Source organism: Amia ocellicauda, chromosome 23, assembly GCF_036373705.1.
Source record: "Amia ocellicauda isolate fAmiCal2 chromosome 23, fAmiCal2.hap1, whole genome shotgun sequence".
Classification (NCBI taxonomy): domain Eukaryota; kingdom Metazoa; phylum Chordata; class Actinopteri; order Amiiformes; family Amiidae; genus Amia; species Amia ocellicauda.
Window position 1 is genome coordinate 16,079,896 of NC_089872.1, and position 21,087 is coordinate 16,100,982.

Genomic DNA, 21,087 nt, shown 5'->3' on the forward strand with positions numbered 1-21,087 from the left:
GGCTCTCAAGCGTGATTGGCTGAAAGCGGACTCCTCTTTTTGGCAATTTGATTGGCTAGATTCAAGGAAGCGCTGAGGAGTGGGGACTCGGGTGTACGTCACTTCCCGTTTGCCCTGTTTACCGCCGGAAACTCAGAGCGTTTATAGCAACCGTGTGGGGAGAGAGAGGGCTGCCCGGGAGAGAGCAGACAGCGCACAGACATTAACAGCGCTTTCACAGCCTGTCCGACGGAGGACGAGATTTCATTGCAACGGCGAGAGACACCGATTCTGGTCCAGCATATCTGCCTTCTCTCGCAGTGTTTTGTGAGCGGCTAGTTTTCATGATTTACGCTATTGTGGTAGCAGCTTTCTACCGCCTTAGGAAGAGGGAGGAATAGACTTGTTAAGGCCGCTGTGGGGAAATAATCCTAATCATTAATGGGGATACATTTAATGCGAGTCGTTTTTTAGAATTTCTTACATCGCCATTTACTGGAGAAAAACAGGTTTTCAGCTGCCACAGACATGTTAGCAACTGGATGCAGGTGAGTGACACTACTGTGCTGCTTGTTATGTACCCCTCCCAACTTGAGTGTATCATTAGAGCATATCGATCAGTTGCATTTGATTATTTTCTGTGCTTTTAAATACTGGCACAAGTGTCAATAGGGGCTCCACAGGGTGTTGCTGCGGTCAATTAGTTCTGCCACGATTCAGCACTGAATAATAATGATGCTCTCTGACGTCATTTCAACACATGTTGTCTCCACCTGAAACCCTATCCTGGGCCAAGTGTGGATTTAATGATTTCCAAGCCAGAGTTACATCCACAGCATCACATTGGATGAGTCGTTTTTCTGTGTCTGCACATACTTAGCTATAAAGTGATATTTATGCATAATAATAATAATAATAATAATAATAATAATAATACAAATAGAGAGGTTTATCTTTGTGCAATTGCAGATCAACGTTTTTTTTTCTGTCCAGCCAACCTGTCTGAAAACAAGACTCCTAGTCTTGGAGAAATAAGTTTGAATCCCCTGTTCTTGAAGTAGCTTTGTGTTCCCAGGACTTGAGTTGTCTTCATGTGAGCTCTGCCTGGAATGATAATGAATCTTTGTGTCTGCAAGAGAAAGCAGTGCTTTACAAAGTTAGACAAATCTTCCCCCACACCTGCTTCTTTTTACTAAGAGTGGCAGGAATTAATGAATGGATTAATTAAACATTTGGAACATGTACAGTAGAATTAAAACATTCTACAGTCGTCGTGGCCTTATGCTAGTTTTCTCTTATTGGAACTATTGTAATTATTGGAAACTCGGCTTTACCAGTAATCACCTGATATGAGCAAATATCCTCCAAATTAAATGGATACATTTTATAATGTAATGAATAACCATTATTTTTCTAATTATGTTATTTATTGAAAACTTGAGATCCCTAATCTGGCAAGCATGGGATCGGGCACTCACCACCACCAACTATGAAGATAATGCATAAACGTGTTGCAGAATGTGCTCCTTTTGATTTTATTATTCAGGTTTTGAACCTTGAGTGACAGATAATGAGACATTTCATTATGATTAAAGCAGTCTTGGTTCAGTGTGTGTAAAACAGGTCTGTGCTGTATAAGGATTAGTGATGTGTTTAGGCAAGTGGTTTGGACCTTTGCCAGTGTGGTGTGTGCCACGTATTTGTTTGGAGTTTGGAGCCTGGAAGTTTAATATAGCTGCCCCAAAAAATGTGGAAATTAAACGTGTCGGAACACCTCAGCGGTGTGCTTTCATGAATCCCCCCCCCCCCCCCAATCACCAACATTGCTATATATCCAGCTTTGAAACATTGAATGGAAATTGAATTGTTTTTGAAATGAGATCAGAGTAAAGCACCATAGTGTTCTGCATATTCAGGAAATTGCATTGAGTATTATGTTGTTATTGCCTTAGTTGTACAGACATGCGTGCCGGATGTTCTCACTCAGAAAGGATGCCGTTGATCTGTCTTCATACTGCAGTTAGACAAGAGTGACTGTTTTGTACACTGTAGCAGGTACTGTATTTGGTTACCATTATTACAGCACGGAAACTGCATTGCCTACTGTAACCCAGTCCTATTTCATCATAGATTCCCTACTGTCTATAACTTTAATTGTTTTGTTAGTTAGTATTAATAAAGTTTACAGAAGCACAGCCTTTCTATCTGTTATAAAAGCTCCAGCTCCGGCAGTCTCTGCATGGGTTTACTGGCCACCTAAGCAGAGATCCCTATGGGGCTGTCAAATGAATGAGCACCAGCTGATTTTAACAATTAATAATCTAACGGTAGAACTTCTCCTGCCTCTGTAATAATAAAAGTAGTTATTCTAAATCTCTGAATCAGACTTTGATGTTAAATTTGATCCACACTCTCCATACTTCTTAAAACTGCAGGTTAAAAAAGCAACACGTATGCAGGTGGAAGGCTTTTAAACTCGATCGTTGGTCTAGGAGATACTGACTGAAAGTGCCCTCTGATACTGTGTACTTGCACTAATCATATGCCAGTTGTGTAAAAGAAACTCAATCTGGTGTTTCTCCCGGCCCTCCAAGAGTGATGAGTTAATGTTGTTCTGCGGAGATGACTTGTTCTGGCAGTAACTGGTAATGTAGGCAGAAACCTGGTGCCTCATCCTGATAAAGTAGAGGAGACCTGATATTATAGAGCTCAAACGATATTATAATTGAAAGCTAAGTGAACACCAGTTGCCAGGAAACTCTCAAAATAAGTCCTGGATCATCCTACAGCAGCTGATATTTGATAGAACCGGACTATTGGAAATGTATTTATTACTGGTCGGCACATTTCTTTTTAAGTCACTTTTGATTGTATTTTACGTTTCTGATCAGTGCAGTATTGCGTATTTCATTTGAACCATGTTTCAGGTAGTACTCAAGTAGTTGTGGAAGTCCACCCTGCCCAGACCGAGCCGTGCTGCCCGCTGTGAGGAGCGCTCTGCCCGACGCAGTCATGTTGGAGGAGGACATGGAAGTGGCCATCAAGGTGGTGGTGGTAGGAAATGGAGCCGTGGGGAAGTCCAGCATGATCCAGCGCTACTGCAAGGGCATCTTCACCCGAGATTATAAAAAGACTATCGGAGTGGACTTTCTTGAACGGCAGATTCAGTAAGTATGTCTCCCTCGAGCTAAAATCAGTAAAGTAAGGGTCAAATCAGGATTTTTTTTTTTTTTACCACAGCTTTTGTCTTTTAAAATTATATATTTAATGTTTGTTTTGGGAAAGAGGATGTGTTTTTTGTCTGTTCTTTCTTTCATTTTAAAAGACAAAAGAAAAAACATAATGTGTCTCCACCTTCGATCTTTAAATGTTTGCTCGCAGCTGCAGATGTCTGTCTAGATGTATCGCCAACCTAAACGGGAAGAAGCCTTTCATGTCTGACCTTTTCCATTCAGCCTGGACGATCTTAAATGTCATCTTTAGCCCTACAACTGCACTTAATTTGTTTGTTTAATTTCAACAGTGACAAGATATTGCACCTTAATTTGAAGATTCTTTAAAACATAAGTAGGCCTCCTGCTTTTGTGTGGGCCTAGTGCTCGCTCGTCCAAAAGTCTAGTTTTAAAAACTGATTTGCTATAAATGAGAACTGCACTGAAACTGATATACTGCCGTGTCATTGACTTGACTGAAAGAAACCTCATGCCAAACAGATGTCCGTACATCTAGGAAAAAAACAGAAGGGAACTAAGAGATCATCTGGAAATATCACTAAACATTTGTGAAACTCTGTGCAAAGAAACTCCAAAACCAGCACTGGACAAAAATGACTGTAGTGTGTCCAAATGGTGCAGAAAACTGAATTAGAAGAGGAAACACGGTTACCACCAGGAAATGCAGAAGAAAAATTACTTGCTTTAACACAAGAAACTACTTTATTAAATGAAGAAAATTGAAAAGCCCAAAGGAAATCGGATTTAAAAAACGTTCTTAAAACCAAACTTTTAAAACCAACTGAGTAGGACTCGTAATGAGCTTTAAATTACCTGCACTTAAGCATTGCAAACCCAGATGTGTTCACGTATATATATATTTTGTTTTGCTAACTTTTCTTTTTATAATGTTTGTCCTAAATATGGAGTTTTTCTTTTTTCCTGTGTAGTGAAACCCCTCTGCTAGTAGAGATGGGTTAACGATCAACTGCACCTTAAATGACTAAAGAAAAGGATGTGTACTACATCAAAACCCATCACTAAAACATTAGGAATGCACATTGTGGTGACTTTTCAATCCTTGTCTATTGGATCAAACCACCTGTGTCTCTAACCACAGAGCAATGGGAAACCCTTTTTGTAAAGTTAACTGCAGAATTTAAAAGGCGTTTTTATTTTGCAGTTTCAGTTTTTTCTCTCGCCCTATTTTCTAGTCCTCTGAGACCATTTAGTAAAGTGTTGATGCGCAGAGCTCGGGAAGGCCTTCATTAGGCCGGCACAAAGCATGGAGCTCTTTAATTAAGATGAACTTGATCAGTTGTAACGGATTGCATGTGCAAACGAAGTGAATTAATGAACATCGCTCAAGGTTTTGAACACGCGGTTCAGCATGTGAGTCACCAGGGTGTCTTGGTGCATGCAGGGTGAACGAGGAAGACGTCAGACTGATGCTGTGGGACACGGCCGGCCAGGAGGAGTTTGATGCCATCACCAAGGCTTACTACAGGGGTGGGTAAAATATAACTGCACGATCGTATCACACAGAACTTCTGTTAGACCACACTGACACACTCACCGTCTTCTGTGTTTTGTGATCTGGACATCGCATGCATGAATGGGCGTTTAAAGATCTGTAAGAACATGGGATAATATTTGGCAGACAACACCTGTTGGTCTACAATGACTTTCACATGCTGTCTCGTGAAAAGCAGGGCTGTTTTGTGAAAGGTGTAGATAACCATGGGCTTTTAAAAGCAGTACAGTGACAGCAGTAAACTCACATTACCAACAAACATTTTCCAATTAATGAATTGTATCTCCTGCACTGGCCGTTTCTTACATTTGTTTGCGATTTTATTTGAATGTGTTTAGCAGAAATGAGTGTTCGCTTTGTGTGAATTGCAGGCGCGCAGGCTTGTGTGCTGGTCTTCTCCACCACGGACAGAGAATCCTTTGAAGCCATTGGCAGCTGGAGAGAGAAGGTGGAAGCTGAAGTGGGAGACATCCCCACTGTCCTGGTGCAGAATAAAATCGATCTCTTGGATGACACCATGATAAAAAAGTAAGAAATGACCCATGTGGGCGTGTATGGGGTGAAAGAGAAATGCATTCCCTTTGAATTGTGACTAGAAAATAAAACTACTTTGAGCCTATAGTAAAACTATTTTGTATTTTATTATTCATGCCAGATGTTTTCCTGATAGGGAATTGAGAACGTAATCATACAACAGGTTTTCCTTTAATTTAGAAATTCATACATTTCTCTTCCACCTTTTTTCCTGTTTGACGCTCAGTGAGGAGGCAGAGGGCCTAGCAAAGAAACTGAAGTTGAGATTCTATCGCGCTTCTGTCAAAGAAGACCTCAATGTCAACGAAGGTAAGCAGGATCGTGCCGTCAAATGCCAACCTGTGATCTGTAACGTTTGTGTGGTTTCGTGCACCGCAGGATACGTTCCCTATACCTGTGAGTCGGTTCAGCACGGGTAAACTTTTCAGAAACCTTTGATGAACTGGTCAAAAGTACATTCAGCAAGAAAGAAGGGGAAAAATACGGACAGATAGAGACAGACAGATGGGGCTAAAAATCCCCAACCCAAGTATAATCAAAAGAACAGAACAATTACATATAAAAATCAAGAAAACAAATCTAAAAATCAATAGAACAAGATGATCGAGCAATCAACGTGCTCCTCATTTGTGTCTCACCATTTCATTTTCTTTCAGTGTTTAAGTACCTGGCAGACAAATACCTCCAGAGACTCAAGCAACAAACGGCGGAGGAGCCAGAAGTAGTACATACGACTAGCAATAAAATCGGTGAGTATCTAGAGTATTCAGAATAGGTGTCTTCGTCACCCTTTTTGCATGTTTGATTCTTTATGTAGCCGATCTTTGATTTCATAGGTTTTATACTACTTCTGGAGGACAAGATATAAATTACATCTCAGTCACTATATAGCCTAGGAACTCGGCTCCTGAATGTGAAAGTGTAAATGAATCTCTTCTGTCCTCACAGGAGTTTTTAACACTGCCGGCGGAAGCCACTCTGGACAGAACTCTAGCAATCTTAACGGCAGAGATGTCATCAGTCTCCGGCCGAATAAACAGAGGACCAAGAAGGGCAAAAGTCCGTTCAGCGGCTGCAGCGTTCTGTAGGAGATGTCTCTGGATGCCGCCACTACACTCGACAGCGGGAGGCCGTTTAGACGCAGCCTTTGATAATAGGAAATCAGACTGCCTTTGGGGGGGAATGGATTTTATTGTTGCAAGACACGTCCGTTTAAAATTAACCCCCTACTCCCCCCTGGCGGCTGTGACATGTATGCCAGCTACCATAGATGTACCATTGTCCATAGTCGGTGATAATGGAATGCACATTTCTATATTTTTATGATGTTCAACATTCCATAATTGATATGAAATAGGAGTATTTTAAAGGGGTATAAGATACCTGCGCAGCACCATGTATAACAGACTGACTAACGAGACTTTGTAGATGAATAAATCCATATGCTTATTTATATACCTGTATGCGATATTAACAAATTACCGTTTGTGCATTTTACTGTCCATCTGTGCAATATGTTTGTATTGTGAGAGATACAGACTTTGGTACTAATTTTATTTTATTTTTTCCCTCTACCTTTCTTTAACATGCCCCAGCATGTCGAATCTAATATTGTGGAGTTTTCTTGAGGATATTTTTATACAAATTGACGTTGCTTCTTGAATGTAGGCAGATACCTTGCAGCCTAAAATGAAACTTTAGAAAGAACATAGTGCCAAAAAAATAATAATTGTATTGCTTTCTATCGCTCTGGACAAACTACAGTCTGCAGCAATTATTCAGGCAGTTCTCCTATATTCTTGTAATATTTTAGCTGTAGTCATGCTGGAAATTCATAGTGTATAATCAGATTTTTCTCTTGTAATATGTTTTTCAAATAACGACTATGTAGAGGGCAACAAAAATAACCTATTTTAAAGAGAAATTGTTACAGCTTAAATATATACATCTCCTTTAAATCTAAATTCAATACAAGACATTATCAGAAAATAAGCATTGTGTGAAGAAAGTCTGTGAACACTAATTGCATCATTTTAATTTCGCTGGATTTTAAACCTGTAAAGCTTTTATGCAGGTTTCACATCCATTCAATAGTAAATTAGCAGTTTAAATCCCAAGTTTGTATGTTCCAAATGCACATGCCTTTTATTTCCTTTTAATTTAATTGTATTATAATTGCAATTGAATATGTTTACATTTTGCAGTATTTTATTATTTTGTTCAGTGCTATCATTTTTGTTTTTGATTTAGTAATGTTTTTGAGGTACGGTTACCAAAAATAAGTATTTAAACCTGAACTCCTATAGGTGTAATCCTTGACAACACACACGGAACAGAGCTAGAAATGCATGTTAAGTGCCGCAGCTCTAAATCTTTCTATATTATTCAGTTAGTTCTTCATGTTGCTTTTATTTCTATTCCTACATGTTCAGGTCATGGCTCTATATAGTCGTGCATTGTTTAAGAGGTACAGCATGAAAGACAAATCTGCTTTTTCTGGATTATGTCAAAGTCTGTACACTAGCAAGAAAATGTTCACTTGAATGAGTCTTGGCTCCTGTGGATACATTTACAGTCGAGCTTCTGCAAAACTGTAGTGTTCGGTTGAATGGCAGAACCAAGTGTGCCGAAAGGTCAAAGAATAGTTATTGCCAGAGAACCTGGTGTTTTCTAATGCTGGGCCACAGGGGACTAGAAGCTCAATTTTTGAAACCTGTTACAGTCTGTTGCAGTCTTTGTACCTGATACCCATAATGCCTCTTTTTATTTTGTAAAGGGAACATTCAGGTTCCTAAAGAATTAATCTAATTAGTACCACTTCACTGAGACAAAAATGTGGGGGCAGAAAAAGGGTTTCTTGGCAGTCATCAGTGGTGTATCTGTCATAATGAGAACAGACAAGTCTTTATTAGGGATCTGAAAGAGCCTTGGGAATGTAGTGAAGTTCAGTTAGTAGACTTACTAGCTCTGCTTTTTATTGTGATTGTCCAGACACTACCTAGACAAATGTAATACTCTTGATTGAATCTAAAGGAAGTGCATAAAAACGTCTTTAATGCATTGATGCTGTACAGTTTCTAAATGTGATGATGACCTCGTTCTCCCGTACGGTTTTTAATCTTCAGTGTTTGTAATAACGGAGTAATCTCATTCTTATGGAGTTTTTTTTTTTTTTGTTCGTTTTTGAACTACATCATATAAAGATCACATATTGGTAATCTGCCCATTAAAACTCCCGAGTCTGACATCACCACAAGAATATTTGATCTCGTAATTAATTTTTTTTTTGGTTCCATGGATCTGACTTTTTTTGTATTTAATGGTTCAAATACACTAACTTTCTTACAACGCTTGCATTTGCAAAACATATTGTATATAGTCCTGCTTTTGCTGTGACTGTGAGCGACATCTTGTACCTATTCCTTCCAGGCACTTTAACCCACAGTTCATGGATTTGAACAAGGACATTTTTATTCTCCGATAAACACCGATGTTTTAATTCTAACCGTGTAGTTCTTGACTGAATGTAAAACTTTCTCCTTCAGATAACTCTAAGTGCTCTGTTAGTCACCTCTGTTTTGGGAATGATTTATTGGTCTATGTGTTGAGAGTGACTGAGTATCTCACTTGATTTCTTTTGCTGCTTTGTTTTTATGTTTTTTTTATTTTTATTTAAGTTCATAAACCTGCAAACATGTATCCAGCAGCCAGCTGTGCCACCCAGATGACCACACATCAGCCGCCTTATTTTATTTTGTATCATCAGTCTGTATGATGGTCATGTAAGACATTAATAAAAGATTAATGGATATACGGTTCTTTCCCGTCATTTATTTGATTTTGATCTATTCTATTTGTGGAACAAATAATTCACTTGTTCAATGAGGATCTTTAGATTTTGCAACAAATTATTAAAAAATATATATAATTTAGTTTTTAGTTAAACTTGGCCATTTTCAGGACCCCCTTCCCAAGAGCCTGTAATCCCGTAAGCTTACCAAAAAGATCAACTTGAGAGAATCCACTGTGGAAAACCAAATCTATTATGAAAAAGAAAAAAGGCATTAGCACAACTAACTGATTTATTTATTTTTATCGGAGAAGAGAATCCCATTCAGCTTTTGAAAATACAAATCCTTGTTCTCGTTCTGATCATTTGCATAGCGCTTTAAATGATTACTTGAACATCTGTCATTGCAGTCCTCACGTGATGGATGAGGGCTCGGACTTGGAAAGCTATTATGTTTGGCACTGACTTTGGAAATTGTCTCATTTCCCCGTGATATCCCGTGGTTTCTAAGTTTCCAAATATAAGCTCATCTGGGGTTTGAGGTTCTTTGTGTTGCTCCTTTCTGTGATTTCAATGGAATGTAAAGACACCGTCATAAGAAGAGTTTTACATTTGCAGCTAAGTCTTCTGTTAAGGTCTTGCACCTTACCAGATGATTCAATAGCACTGATTTCTGTACCGTGGAAAGCCCTAGTTGCCATTGGAGCTGTGGTGCTCTTCTATTTTTCGCTGATCCATAATCCTGATGGTTTTCCCCGTGTTGTCTACGTTCCTAATCAACGTCTCCAGCCTCCTCTTGATCTTCTTCTGGTCCTCCAAGGCGCAGCTGATCACTATGGCCTGGAATTTCTGATCGACTGGGCCGGGCGGCGCCTCGGAGATGCAGGCGGCGTGGAGCGCCAGCAGCCGCTTCCTGGCCTCCTCCAGGTTGTCCAGGACACTCGAGGCGATCTCGTCGATCTGGGAGGTGGCCTTGGTCAGAGCCTCCTGCTGCTGGGGGTTGCGGATCGTTTCCACGCAGACCTCGACGGTCAGGGTGCGACCGAGCAGCCGGTTTGCGGTCAGCAGCAGTTCCTCCCGTTCTCCTGGAAATGGGAGAAGAGTTAAAGTCTTTTCGGAAAAGCACACTCTAGGGGGCAGAAGTGGACATGTCCTGCGTCCTTACCATCGCTGATAGACCTCATCTCCTGGCTGCTCTGAATCGACTGAATCATTTCCAGCAAATTCTCCTTCTCCTGCTCCATTGCAGTGGCTGTCTCTCGTAAAGCTTCCACCCTTACAGAAACGGATCAATAATTCAATACAATAAGTCCATCAAATTAGTCTTCACATAATGGAATATGGCAGTAGCTTATATCCATATCATTTTATACTTGGTGGTATATTAAAGCAAATGGCATAGTACAGAAAACATGCAGTGGGTGATTAATATATGATCATCTACAAGTTAAAAACATGTATTCCCCCCAAAAAATTGTACACACTATTGGCTGTTAAATGTTCTGTGTAGCAAATAACTTCAAAATGACACAGAGGCACATTTAAAAGCCACTCTAACTTGCTGATGTTAGCTCTAACGGTACTGTGAAATAACACCCATGTTCAAAATGACTATGGCATGTGTTACATTGCAGTGCGCTGGAGAAAAACAAAACGTGATTGAAGCTGTTGTGTAGTTGTTTTTCTCCACCTCTGCAAAGACCCTAACCTGACGTGTGTCACAAAAAAGGCCCGTCACACACCAACCCAAAGGCGCTATATTTAGAACAGCCCGATCCAAAATGCAAACCGTTCCGCAAAAACAGCGTCCCATTGCAAACGGTTCTTTTCAAGTGCAATCTTGTAACAGTAAAAGCAGTTGCACCTTCCCCAATATCCCTTTACAAATGACTGATTCAGTCCAGTAACTTTTCTCTTCCCCAGGCTGTAGTCTCACCTGATCTCCAGCTGGTCCAAATTCTCCAGCAAGCGGCCCGAGCGATCAGCCATCGACACCGATCTGCTGAATTTGCTGCTCCTGTCGCTTTCATTCATTTTCGCCTGGATTTTCGCCTGAGCCATGTTTCTTAAGACACAGTCCCGGTGCAAGCAGCCCCTCTCTCTCTCTCCCTCCCTCTCTCAGCGGTTCTAGCGGTTTCCCTGAAGGCAGCGCCCCCGTCTCAACATCTCCAAACATGGGCTGCGGCTCCCCGGGGTGTCCGCTGACACTCCGGGCACCATTGGCCGGCGCACCCCTGCAGCAATGCGGAGGACAGCTTTCCTGCCAAAGCCTGGGATTTTCTGCTGACTAGTATTACTACAAGAACTAGCCTTTCTACTACTAATGCACAATTTCGATTTTGCTCATTGGGTTTTCATGATTTAATCCCCCACCCCCTACATTAGATATCACTGTTAGGGGACAGTTTATCTGCAAAATCGACTATGCCTTATCACATACTAACACATACAGACAGGTATATTGAGTGTGTGTGGGGGGTGTGGTGCACAATATGCACGAACTATGTGGGGAAAATAGTTTAATCACATTAGATTACTTATTAAAAAACCCATCTTCAGCTAGAAACTGGGACTTTTAATGTAAACTCAAACCTTTAGGTCTAATAGTGACTTTAATCCAAGTGAAACTAAAGTGAATTCCAATCTAAAACTAAGACTTTACACACAAATAAAAGGTTTTATCTTAGACTGGTATTAAAGCGTAAGCGATACATGAGACAATGGTAGGGTGTTTGTGAGCAATGAAAAATCCACTCGCATTTTTGCAAATTCTTTATTAGTATACTTCTCTCAGCAACAAGCGTGTTAAAAGAAACCAAACAAACAACAGAACTGATTGGCATGGGCCCGTCTGTTACACATCGGTTAAAAAACGACAATGGATGCATTTCATCTCACATTTCCAGAGCCTGCCATCGTTTTATTTTATCAGTATCATTCGAGCAGTCTTCTGCAGTAAAACCAGTTACAATTTTAGCATGATCAACCGCATTCGTTTATTTACAGTACAATTGGACATACAAATCTTTGCTCAGGCAGTTGTACTGAAGTTATTCGGTGACGGTATTACAGATGGAGGTACAGGCATGCATTAAACCCCTACCCCCAGTCTTTCTGCAAAGCATCTGTGTATTACTGGAATGCCTTATTCAAATACATACTTTGAAATGTTCCTTAAAATGGGAAAAACTTAAAAGACATTGAAAAACATAATATCTGAACATAGACATTTAAACCAAAAAAAACAACCGTTTTCACTTATTTATTACGTCCAAGATCTCATATATAGATGTATACATATTTTAACATTCGCATACATGTTTCAGGAATGCAAAGCACTGAACAATAGGAAAGGCTGTTCTCTCCAATCAGAATTCCTCAAGGCTTCTTTGGAGAATTTCCTCAATTTCTGCAAAAACAGGAAGGAAAAAAAATGAGATGACGATTAAAAAACAAAATGACTAGGATTGGAAGAAGTGGCAATTGAATAATTAGCCAACGTTATTTTTTTTTTAGATAAAAGTGGTGTAGATCCAGGTAGAGAGTAGCATGCTAGCCATCCATCAAATAAGAACTAGTAAACATTCATTTGAAATTGAAGATTAAGAAGTCGTCACGCACCTCTGTTACTCTCCATCACCTCATTTGCCTCTTGTAAGCTCAGAGCCACCGCACGCTTCAGGTCTTCAAGCTCTACAGGAAGAGCAAACAAACCAACTGAAAAGCCAGGCTTGAAAATGAGAAAACACCTTAAAAGACCCCCACACCCCCCAGGCGTGCAGAAGTCCAGAATTTACACAATATATTTTTGAGATCCAACTAGTCTACAATAATTAGGTAGGAGGTTTAAGGTACCGTTTGCTTCAGCAGGAACTCCCGATCCATTCGCCTTCTCTGGAGTGGACAGTGGGGCCTCTGCTCTATGTGGTCCAGAAACACAAGGCTCAAGATGGCAATGCTTTGAGTGATAGTGCAGATGGAAGTCAAAGGGTCCTGTAAACAACTTCATGCAGCATAGACATCTCACCTTAGAATAATTTGTCTTTTTTTTGGAACCGCATGGTTTGTGAGTCTCATCAATATGGGCTTGCATCTCTTCGGCAGTGTCCTGCGTCACGTGACATCTGCGGCAGCTGTACTTCACCTTGCCTTTTTCAAACAGAGCAGCGACGCATTGGTCAAACACCGCCTTCCGCTTGGATTTGCTGGAACTCCGGCAGGGACAGGTCCGGACGTCCCGTGCCGGTCTCTCTTCGGGTGAGGCCTTCATGACGACATAGTCTTTGCTGTGGTAGGACTGGTAGTGAACCTGGAATTCCTCCTCCGTGTCATATTCCATGCTGTCACAAAGACCACAGAAGTATTTGACGTCCAGCTGTCCCTTGTGCACATCTTTGATGTGATGGCGCAAGGTGTCCACCTTCAAGAACTTCTGCTTACAGTCACCACAAATGTACTTCTGGAAACTATGGATCTTAATCTCTTTGCAGTGAGCGTATGCCAGGGTTTCAGAAGAAAAGAGATCCTCGCACATCCTGCACATCCATCGCCCACGAGGCTCCTCCTTCTCCTCCACGCCTGCGGTTTCCACGATGGAGCTGGACTGGGGAGTGGATTTCTCCTCCCACCACTTCCTCTCATTGTAGTACGTGTGGCCACTGTGGCAGTCACTCACGTGAGACATGATGTCCTGTTTCCGAGGCATCTGGATCTTGCACTTTTGACACCAGAACGCGTAGTTGTTGAGGTGGGCCCCGCCGTGGAAGCGGCTCATGTGTAACCCCATGACCGACCCCTCCGAGGTCTGCTTCCCACACACACAGCACCTGCAAAATATCTGGTTAACCGCCGTGATGTGCCTCTCGGCCGCACTCTCCACACTGAAACGCTGGCCACACTCACAGAACCAGGCCGTCGTGGTGGATTTCAGCTGCGATCCAGTTGCTTCCTCTCGGCCGGGGTCCTCCGATACGGACCCCGCACTCGAAGACGTCGCCACTCTCTGCCGTTTGGCTCTGGAGGCGTCGGGACGGTTGTTCTCGCTCTCCTCGGCCGGAGGCCTCTTGAGCAACGTGCTTCTGGGCTCTCTAAACCAAGCCTCGGTCTTGTGCGGATTTTTGTTATTTTCAAAGAAGTTGCAGAAGTGCAAGATGGCCTTTTCCATGGTGGAGATGATCTCAACCCTGTGTAAAGTCAACTGCTCGTGCTGTACGATTTTACAGTCGTTCCGGAATATCTTACAGCACACAGAACAATATCCTTTGAGCTTGAGCACCTCCACAACCTGGGCCACAGTTTTCTCCGCTTCAGCCAATGGACCAGCATTCCGGCAATGGGCCCTGTTAATGTGAGACAACACGTAAGCCAAGGTTTGGGTTCAGATGGATACACAGATTATAAATTTAAAATCAGTTCAACTGTCCTGGACAACACATCTTCTAAGCTTCTTTGGCAGAAGAGGTTTAAGATGCTTCAGGAAAGGCTTGGCCACAGATTACCGACAGCATGAATATATAAAGTTTCCTATTAATACAAAACCAATTATAAACATACTTACTTAAAATGTGCAGTCACCTCCATATGTGAGCTCAAAACCTTCTTGCAAGCTGTGCATTTAATTGAGAAAGCCACATTTTTGCACAGAGCTATGAGCAGATTCTTTGCGTACAATGGAATAGGAAGTGGAGCTGGTACATCGTTCTTATCTTAAAAAAAGAAAAATAATAACGTTAGGTACAACAGTTAATCCAAGCAAATTACTATATATTTTTAAAGCAAGTCTAGCAAGAAAATGTTCCACCTTTTACAGAACGAGATAGAGAATTTAGTATTATTGATGGATAACTATCACTAATACAAAGTACTTTTCTTTTTTCACCCTCCTAGAACATAAGGACATTTATGCAGTACATTTGAAAACAGTATACGGTACTAATTACCAAATGCCATGTTTAATTAATTACTGATCACTAGTACTGGGGAACAGTATACGAGTCTCAATGTGGATTTGGATTTAAAACGTGAATGAAGGCGTGTACACGTTTCCAGTGTGATGGGCGAAGTCACGGCGTACACACCGCTGAGTCTGATAGAATGGGCGAAATGATTTTTGGCGGACATGTGCTGCAAACATTCGTCCCTTATGTTGAAAAGGAGGTAACAGGAAGGACAGGCAAAGCACTGGACGCTCTGCGCAGACAGTGTGCTGACGTGGCCCTCGGCATCAGGAGACGAGGTCTAGGAGGGCGGGGCGGGAAATGGGAGTTAGAGAAAACACTCAAAATGACATCATCCATTGGTGACATTTCTCGACAACTTTTATTATTATCTGAATCAATATAACGCTTTCTGGCGCCGTTTCAGGATATTTGGGCGGATGCACCAGGATTTATTTTTGGTTTTAGGCCCTACGCAGAATCCTACCTCATCAAAGGCAAGATTTAGCAGGAATTAAGTGTTAAACACTGCCCTCTACTGTAGAGCATTCCTCAGATAACATAAACACCAGTCATTACAAGATTATTTTGTTTATTTCACCACAGCAGTGTTTCTCAAACTCTTTTGTCCCGCGGACCACCCATCCCCCCCAAAATTATTCCAATTAATGGAACAGACATTCTTGATTCGATTAAATCTCTGCTTAATACCAATTATAAAGTTAGTGCTTCAACTTATATGCATCAGTTCGAGTATCCATTTGTTACCTTAGCTAACAGATGCTCCTTGTACTGCTTCTCCGATGGGTATCGCCGACAGCAAGCAATGCAGGCAAAGGAGATGTGAGGACTTCCCTTGAGTGTCACGGTGGGATCACACGGAGAATGGTCAAACCTAAACCAAGCAGCCAGAACAAAGGTTCATATGAAACAATTCTCCATGCGTGAAATATACAAACAGGCATTTAGAAGACCTGTCCTATATAACACACTCCTCTACATCTCTCAGCTGGTGGTAAGAAGTGTGAATTTAAACACAGTACAGGGAAAAGATCAGGGTAAATGCAAAATAAAAACTTTGCTCAATGACTCTTCTGCACGCAAAGAAATGGCATCCAAAACAAATTCAAAAATGTTTCCAATGCCCAAAAGAAACAAAATGCATCCCCTTCAAAATGTATTGAATACTTTACCTCTTAAGGTGACCCATGAGTAGAGGTCCATTGTCAAACATTCTGTTGCAGTTCATGATGGGACAATTGATTTGCTTGACACAAGGAGAGGACAGTGGTAGGGCCCTCTGAGCGAATTTGGATTTCCAGTTTAAAGCACCAGGTTTTAGTCCTGCCATCGAGAGATAAAAGGCTATTCAATATCTAGAACTTCAGAAACAATATAATTTTTAAATAAGTGATCTAAAAGAAGAATTAATATGGACCTTTTCCAATCAATATACAAAGATATGCAGATCTTTTTGGAAGCTTTCTAAACTCTACCAGTGACCATGCGGTTTGTTTAGCACACGTATGCAGCCGATAAACCTCTAAAGTCCCATTTTGTCAGAAGTGTGAAGAACAGTACCAGGCATTTTCAGCCACTCGTCCACACAGCGCTTGGCAGCATTGTTACAATTTCCTTGATTGAATTCCAGTTCCTGGAGGCCATGTGCCTGCTGAGAGTCCACCTTCTCCTGAAATCACAGAGACCAGGAGTTGACAATATACAACCACAGAGAGATGGTCTGCAAGTTCATTCAGGACATAGTTTGGTTTACGATTAACATGTCCCAACATTACATTTCATACTTTTGAAATTACCCTGGTTCTATATTTATTGCATTTGGACATTCGTTTAACTCAATTTCAACTTCAAAAAAAATATTCTGCCATTTTGTTCCAATTATGTTTCATTTAAAAAGATTCTGAGGAAAGGAGCTTAAATCAGGAAGCTTCTCCACACATCAAATCTGGCGCACACTTTGTTTTATTTATTTATTGGGAACAATGTGGTTTTGTGAAATGCTGCTTGGCAGTCCATATGGTTACAATGTAATCTAATCACTCAAGATTCAAATATGTATATCGAAAAGATCCTCAAGGCAAAGTATCTGATGTTCTTTGTTGGTATGAGGAATAATGCAATAGCTATACTAGTAGAGGTGTCCCTTTAAAAAAAAAAATACTCTTTTACAAATGTCACTTTAATGATCAATCAACCTGCAGAAAAGCATTATTTTATTTTATTTTTTTAAACCATGCAGCTTACTGCGGCATTGTTAGAAGTGCAGAATGACAACTGATAAATAATTCTCAGCCAGCCAGCACAAATGATAACATTTACAACAAACCTTGAAGGCTTTGCACTTCTGCTCGCGCTCACTTCTCTCTACAGCTACATGGCGAGCCAGTCGATCCAGTGTCGATTCAACTTTCGCCTTCTGTCTGTCAACACGGTCTTCATTCTTTATTTTCTTACAATATGCACACATGGACATAACGTGAGACCAACATCCATCACTACATCCCTCAAACTCTGCTGTGCCGTGTCATTATATTATTTCAGATTTACCCTACCTAAAAATTGGCAGAAAAGCCAATCATCCTGCATTGATTACTTGAACACAATGTTTGGCTTAAAACTATCAAGGCACAGTATGGAGCAGTGGTTTGAGCTTTGGACTCAAAACTAGATCAAGTCCCCCATGCAGAAATGCTGACCTAGTGCATGGGACATTATTACTCACCGTTTTCTGAGCAGATGGGTTTCCCTCATCCTCTCCGTCACTGAGCAAATCAATACATTCCAGTACTGGCCTGAGAGGACCCTCCTGCAGAGAAGCACAGGCACATCTTACCTGGATCAATACTAAATTGTACACAGACAGCAATACTTTTTAAGGTATGTTACATCTATAGTAGAATAAGAAATATTGTGATTTAATGTCAAGTTATAACACCAAGAATATCACATTTGAAGTCCAAAAGGCCAAGTAAAACATAAAACTCATAGACAGATAAAACTCAGGCACACCAACGTAAAAGGCTGGGTGAGCGGTTACTAGATCTGGCAATTAAATCAAATGAGGATTCCCAGAATGATATGCCACACATAGTTGATATATTATTTCTTAGCAGATGCCCTTAACCAGGGTGATGTACAGTTACAAAATACACACATTTCATGCAATAATTCTACCAAAGTGTAAAACACAGTGCAAGATGCTTTTACTGGGGTAGCTGTAGACAGATCTGCTGTACATAACTCTCACAACAGATTTACTTTAGCTATGACTTACTGAAATAAACTCCACTTCATCATCAGAGTCCCCTTGCAAAGCTGGTGCCGACATCACCAAACACCATGAACCTGAGAAAATGAAGGACAGTTGCATATACATGATGGAAATTACTTAAGCAGGAGAATGTGTAGCTATGCATTATTACAGTACAGTTTTAATAACTGGGGTTTATTTATCGCACCAATACTGGGATACAATGCAGGGGAAATTGTGCTACTACAGGCATCTCTCATTGGAAATGTGCATGTAAATAATCGTTCAAAATACATTGCCACCCCACCCCCCCCCCCCCAAAAAAGCTAAACCAGGAAACACTTTGCCTGCTGCAAATGGACCAGGCTCCTTGTTCATTTAGGATAATGACGTAATCATCCTTGGACAACAGAACTGAAGCATACAACCACAGCTCCTGTCCTCAAGGGCTCCCTTTAACCACAGATAAAGCCTCCTTGTAACCATGAACCAATCTACATCTACCAGTTTATACACCATGCGTCCTAAACAGAAAACCTCATTTATTAGGCAATCATTGCAACAATGTAAAATGATGCAACGAACACAAATATCTGAGAAAACACATTTATATATGATCCTTCCATAGCGCATATTTTCATAACAATCTAAATAAAGGGACCATAATAGATTTATACCCAGAGCTTAAAAGTCACCCTAGTTTACGTATTATTGTTCAAGTATGTCTGCAACCGCGTTTGTACGGAATAACGCTGATCGTGCCAATCTGGTGCGGTATGGATGCATTTTAATTATAAGATTATAAGATTGAGAAACATGCTAGTTACCATCGTAAGTACATGCTGAAACTGGTTATTATTAATATAACAGTAAATACACATTCACAGTTTATGTAACGCTGGCCAAAACACCCATAACAAACTTGATCGCGCAAAGGCCTGCTTTCTGAAGACACACAACACCTGACCGTGCATGGCATTGCGATTACGAAACAAACTCTTACCTTGAAAAGATCTTGCGTTTTGGACACACACAAATAAACCAAAACTGAAAATAATAATAAACCGCCACCTTTCCCTGACCACACTTACATCCACATGACCCGACGCGGGAATCCGTGCGCTGCGCCTTTTCAACGTGATAACGTCTGAAACACAGACTTCTGGGAAATGTTGTTCTTCCGCCGCACGCCTTGTAGTCCTATCAAATCCCAGGGTGAGTTTGGAAAATGGTGGATAAATAAATGGAGGATGTGTTTTAGACCAATAGTTCAGCAATGCCCTGTTGATTTTTTACTCCGACCGAGATCTCAGGTACTTACTTTAATTAGTAATTTGAATAATCAGATCAGAGGTAAAACAGTTTGAGTTTTCAAGCTAAATATATACATATAGAATGGCACCCACATTCTCACACTTTTTGAAAGACCTTTTGACACCTTCTTGTGATGTATAGTTTTTTATACTCTTATATGACATGTTTTGATCGTGTATGATCAAACATGGTCGTGTTTGCATTTTGTTTTAGTCTGTATGGTATTTATTCCTCCCATTTGTAATTTTCTGGTCACATTGTCTATAGGAAGTATTCAATGTTCTTGGACTTTTTCACATTTTGTTGTGTTACAATTTCTGACATTTTAATGCATTTCAATTGGATTTTGTTTCCCTTTGATTTACACAACCTGTGAAGGGGTAAGGTGTTGTTATTATTGTGAAATGTCTTGGTTAGAGAATTATTCACCCCCAGAGTCAATACTTGGCAGAACCACCTTTGGCAGCAGTGAGTCTTTTGGGGGGTCTCTACATGGTTTGCACATCTGGATTGTCCAATATTCATCCTTTCATTTTGACCAAATTGTTCAAGCTCTATCAAGTTGGATGGGGATAGACTGGGCCACTCTAGGACATTCACTTGCTTTCTTTTAATCCACTGTAATGTCATTTTGGCTGTGTGTTTGGGGTCATTGTCCTACTGAAAGGTGAATCTCTGCCCCATTAGGTCCAGACCGAAGCAGTTTAACTAAAGGATTTGCCTGCATTGAGCTCCATCCATCTTGCCCTCTACCCTTACAAGCTTCCCTGCCATTTGCATACTATGTAATGCATAATCAGTCTAGAGACCTATTTCCACTGTATGATTAATAATAATAATAATAATAATAATAATAATAACAATAATAGATTTACAAGATTCTTAATGTCCCTACTATTACAAGTACTAACTGACACACTGCAGTGTCACTATTTCTGACATACATAGAGCCTATTTATACTAACATAGGCAGACCACAGATTATTACCTACCTGCTATGATACTACCATACAAATATTAAATAAAACTCGATGCTATACTGTGCTCTTCTGTGCTTTGCTCATGCACTGGATCTTGTCATCTCAATGTGTGAATGAAATCAGAAAAGTGGCCCCATAAAACATGGCACTCACTACCAACTTAAGTGGACATTTAGCCTTTAATATATCCATGCATACTAATGTGACAGTTAAAGGGGGGTACAGTAAATCCAGTATCCATTTCCCTTACCTAACCCCATCAGCATTCGATATTATGAACTAACTTACAATCAAATGGTTGGCTTCTGCATTCTAGCAGCTTAACTCTATACTAATATGACCTACATATACTCAAGTTGCTGGTGAACATTGCAGTGTCAAAATCAAACAAGCAAACTAAACCAGCCTGACTGATCTGGCCAACTATGGTCCTTATTACCCTGTGTATGTACTGCCCAGCACATGTTTTGATTGGTGCTTTAGACGGGACCAAGTGTGGCAATGCGTGAGCTCTGCGCTTGACACCTTTACATCTGT

At 40.7% G+C, this 21,087-nt stretch overlaps 3 protein-coding genes across 7 annotated transcripts; 1 reads left to right on the forward strand and 2 right to left on the reverse strand.

Moving 5' to 3' along the window:
* The first annotated feature begins 137 nt into the window (after positions 1 to 137).
* rab23 (RAB23, member RAS oncogene family) lies at positions 138 to 9,070 on the forward strand. 2 transcript variants are annotated; one of them, XM_066696749.1, is made up of 8 exons: positions 138 to 527; positions 1,932 to 2,034; positions 2,907 to 3,146; positions 4,615 to 4,700; positions 5,097 to 5,253; positions 5,486 to 5,568; positions 5,916 to 6,008; positions 6,208 to 9,070. In XM_066696749.1, exons 3-8 carry the CDS (start codon positions 2,992 to 2,994, stop codon positions 6,345 to 6,347), a joined length of 714 nt encoding a protein of 237 aa, XP_066552846.1. In that variant the 5' UTR covers positions 138 to 527; positions 1,932 to 2,034; positions 2,907 to 2,991; the 3' UTR covers positions 6,348 to 9,070. The 2 variants fall into 2 exon arrangements, with proteins under 2 accessions (XP_066552846.1, XP_066552845.1); XM_066696748.1 differs by lacking the exon at positions 1,932 to 2,034.
* Positions 9,071 to 9,323: 253 nt separating this feature from the next.
* Positions 9,324 to 11,313, reverse strand: bag2 (BCL2 associated athanogene 2). The gene is made up of 3 exons (XM_066696651.1): positions 10,986 to 11,313; positions 10,215 to 10,324; positions 9,324 to 10,134 (listed from the first exon to the last, which is right to left on the reverse strand). The coding sequence occupies exons 1-3, from the start codon at positions 11,108 to 11,110 to the stop codon at positions 9,740 to 9,742; spliced, it is 630 nt and encodes a 209-aa protein (XP_066552748.1). The 5' UTR covers positions 11,111 to 11,313; the 3' UTR covers positions 9,324 to 9,739.
* Positions 11,314 to 11,806: 493 nt separating this feature from the next.
* On the reverse strand, positions 11,807 to 19,387 carry znf451 (zinc finger protein 451). Of its 4 annotated transcripts, none has more exons than XM_066696832.1 (12): positions 19,260 to 19,387; positions 18,281 to 18,351; positions 17,729 to 17,812; positions 17,333 to 17,446; positions 16,567 to 16,675; positions 16,179 to 16,329; positions 15,754 to 15,880; positions 15,127 to 15,286; positions 14,607 to 14,754; positions 12,905 to 14,388; positions 12,671 to 12,742; positions 11,807 to 12,458 (listed from the first exon to the last, which is right to left on the reverse strand). In XM_066696832.1, the coding sequence occupies exons 2-12, from the start codon at positions 18,332 to 18,334 to the stop codon at positions 12,418 to 12,420; spliced, it is 2,544 nt and encodes an 847-aa protein (XP_066552929.1). In that variant the 5' UTR covers positions 18,335 to 18,351; positions 19,260 to 19,387; the 3' UTR covers positions 11,807 to 12,417. The 4 variants fall into 4 exon arrangements, with proteins under 4 accessions (XP_066552929.1, XP_066552927.1, XP_066552928.1 ...); XM_066696830.1 differs by having other exon boundaries at positions 17,333 to 17,455; XM_066696831.1 differs by having other exon boundaries at positions 17,333 to 17,455; positions 17,729 to 17,834.
* Positions 19,388 to 21,087: the final 1,700 nt, after the last annotated feature.

Coding starts and splice junctions, on each gene's coding strand:
- rab23 (XM_066696749.1), top strand. CDS start 2,992: ATGTTGGAGGAGGACATGGAAGTGGCCATCAAGGTGGTGGTGGTAGGA. Junction 5,569..5,915: donor AGACCTCAATGTCAACGAAG/GTAAGCAGGATC, acceptor ATTTTCTTTCAG/TGTTTAAGTACCTGGCAGAC. Junction 6,009..6,207: donor TACGACTAGCAATAAAATCG/GTGAGTATCTAG, acceptor CTGTCCTCACAG/GAGTTTTTAACACTGCCGGC.
- bag2 (XM_066696651.1), bottom strand. CDS start 11,110: ATGGCTCAGGCGAAAATCCAGGCGAAAATGAATGAAAGCGACAGGAGC. Junction 10,325..10,985: donor TTGGACCAGCTGGAGATCAG/GTGAGACTACAG, acceptor CGTTTCTGTAAG/GGTGGAAGCTTTACGAGAGA. Junction 10,135..10,214: donor GATGAGGTCTATCAGCGATG/GTAAGGACGCAG, acceptor TCCCATTTCCAG/GAGAACGGGAGGAACTGCTG.
- znf451 (XM_066696830.1), bottom strand. CDS start 18,334: ATGTCGGCACCAGCTTTGCAAGGGGACTCTGATGATGAAGTGGAGTTT. Junction 15,881..16,178: donor CTCATGGGTCACCTTAAGAG/GTAAAGTATTCA, acceptor TGCTTGGTTTAG/GTTTGACCATTCTCCGTGTG. Junction 12,459..12,670: donor GGTGATGGAGAGTAACAGAG/GTGCGTGACGAC, acceptor CTGTTTTTGCAG/AAATTGAGGAAATTCTCCAA.